This window comes from Corylus avellana, chromosome ca1 (assembly GCF_901000735.1).
Source record: "Corylus avellana chromosome ca1, CavTom2PMs-1.0".
Classification (NCBI taxonomy): domain Eukaryota; kingdom Viridiplantae; phylum Streptophyta; class Magnoliopsida; order Fagales; family Betulaceae; genus Corylus; species Corylus avellana.
This window is the reverse complement of record NC_081541.1, coordinates 49342086-49343784: the sequence shown is the minus strand read 5'-3', so window position 1 is coordinate 49343784 and position 1699 is coordinate 49342086. Positions and strand designations below refer to the sequence as shown.

Below are 1699 nucleotides of genomic sequence, written 5' to 3'. Positions count from 1 at the left end.
AGGACTCAAACAAATTATATGGCTAAAGTAGGACAAGCCATCGTTAGCATTGCTAGACCATAAGCTAGTTTATTCTCCTAATCTTTTTTTATATATATATTTTACTTCCTTTCTTTGCAGGTAATCTTGCCAAAAACTATTTTAATGACAGTAAGAACCAAAAACAAACTTGTCAGTAACATATTTTATTGTTCCAAACATTATCTTGCAATAAATAACGTCATTAATAAGAAACACAACATGTCCTTAAATGGTTTGATCTATACACAACAAAGATTTCCTTCCCTTCTCCACATGAACAACAGCAAGATATCCAGTGATCATCCCATGGATCATAGCAAAAACGGGTTGATTTTCGCTGTCACTTTTCCTCTTAGTGTTCTCCTGATATCTCTAATCTTAACCGTTGCTTCCTATCTCTGCACCCGCTTCTGCCTCCCCCACAGCAACAACAGTAATCCCCCACAAAATGCGGCTGACCAAAACTTTGTGGCCATTGAATTAGGCCTCGATGAAGCAACTCTGCACAGCTTCCCGAAGCTGTTCTACTCCCAATACAATCTGCAGAAAACAAGCTCGGCTACTTCTTGCTGCTCCATTTGCTTGGCGGATTATAGACAAACTGATGTGCTGCAGCTGCTGCCGGATTGCGGCCATCTCTTCCATCTGAAGTGCGTCAACCCTTGGTTGAGGCTGCACCCTTCTTGTCCGCTTTGCCGGAAGTCGCTGGTTCCGGCTCTGGCTCCGGTTCCGGCGGTGTCTCCTCTTGTTGATCAGATGCCTCCCTTGGTAATACGGCAAGAGTGACTAGAAAGATTGATGATGATCAAATTTTCTCGGAGCATTTTGTTGGGATTATGTCCTGAACCCCAATAATATTGACATTCAAATGTTTCGCACCTTTTTCGTCCGCTTTGTCAGAAGTCGCTGATTCCGGCTCCGGTTCTGGTGGTGTCACAGACGCCTCCCTTGGGATTACGGCAAGAGTGACTAGAAAGATCCATGGTGATCCAATCCGTGAACTGTAGAGTTTTTTTTTATAGAACTTTTTTTTTTTTTTTTTTTGGTAATAGAACATTCAGAAGGGTCTACGTGATCTCTTTTTCTCCATAGAAATTGGGATTAGAGGAAACATGTTCCAAATGACGTATTCTTCTGCTTCATTTTCATTTTGGAAATAGTAAATTCTTCTGTATATGTTGCTATATAGGAAACATATTATTAATTATCGTATTTAAAATAAATAAATAAATGATTTAATACTAAATATAATAACAAAATCTAAAACTTAAAGTTCCTTGACTTTTAATTTAAAATAGAGAGAATCTTATTCTATTATAACTAAAGTTACAATTATGCACTTCTTCAAATGATGACAAAATAATACATTTAGTGCTCGGGATGGCATTTATTCTCTTTCAATTTATCATTCAATTTGTAATATTGCCCAATTTTTCAAGATTTACAATGTTCCTCCAATCTATCATTAGGGTTACAATATTTCTCGTTCCGTTAGAAAGTTCTATTAGGTCAAACCACAAGCGCAATGACTCACACGTGATGCAAAACGTGCAATATTATAGTCCTATAAAATTTATAAAAATACAATTATAACCATAATTTTTTTAAAAAAAAAAAAAACTCGTGACCCATGGCCTGGGCTGTGGCTTAGGAAGGGTTTTTTTTTTTTTTTTTTTTG

The 1699-nt window shown here is 37.0% G+C and overlaps 1 protein-coding gene across 1 annotated transcript; it reads left to right on the top strand.

The window, feature by feature from the left end:
* Window positions 1-294: 294 nt before the first annotated feature.
* Window positions 295-807, top strand: LOC132174192 (putative RING-H2 finger protein ATL71). The gene has a single exon (XM_059585886.1). It carries the CDS (start codon window positions 295-297, stop codon window positions 805-807), a length of 513 nt encoding a protein of 170 aa, XP_059441869.1.
* Window positions 808-1699: the final 892 nt, after the last annotated feature.

What these genes read in the sequence shown, in the direction of transcription:
- LOC132174192 (XM_059585886.1), top strand. Translation starts at nt 295, where the DNA reads ATGAACAACAGCAAGATATCCAGTGATCATCCCATGGATCATAGCAAA.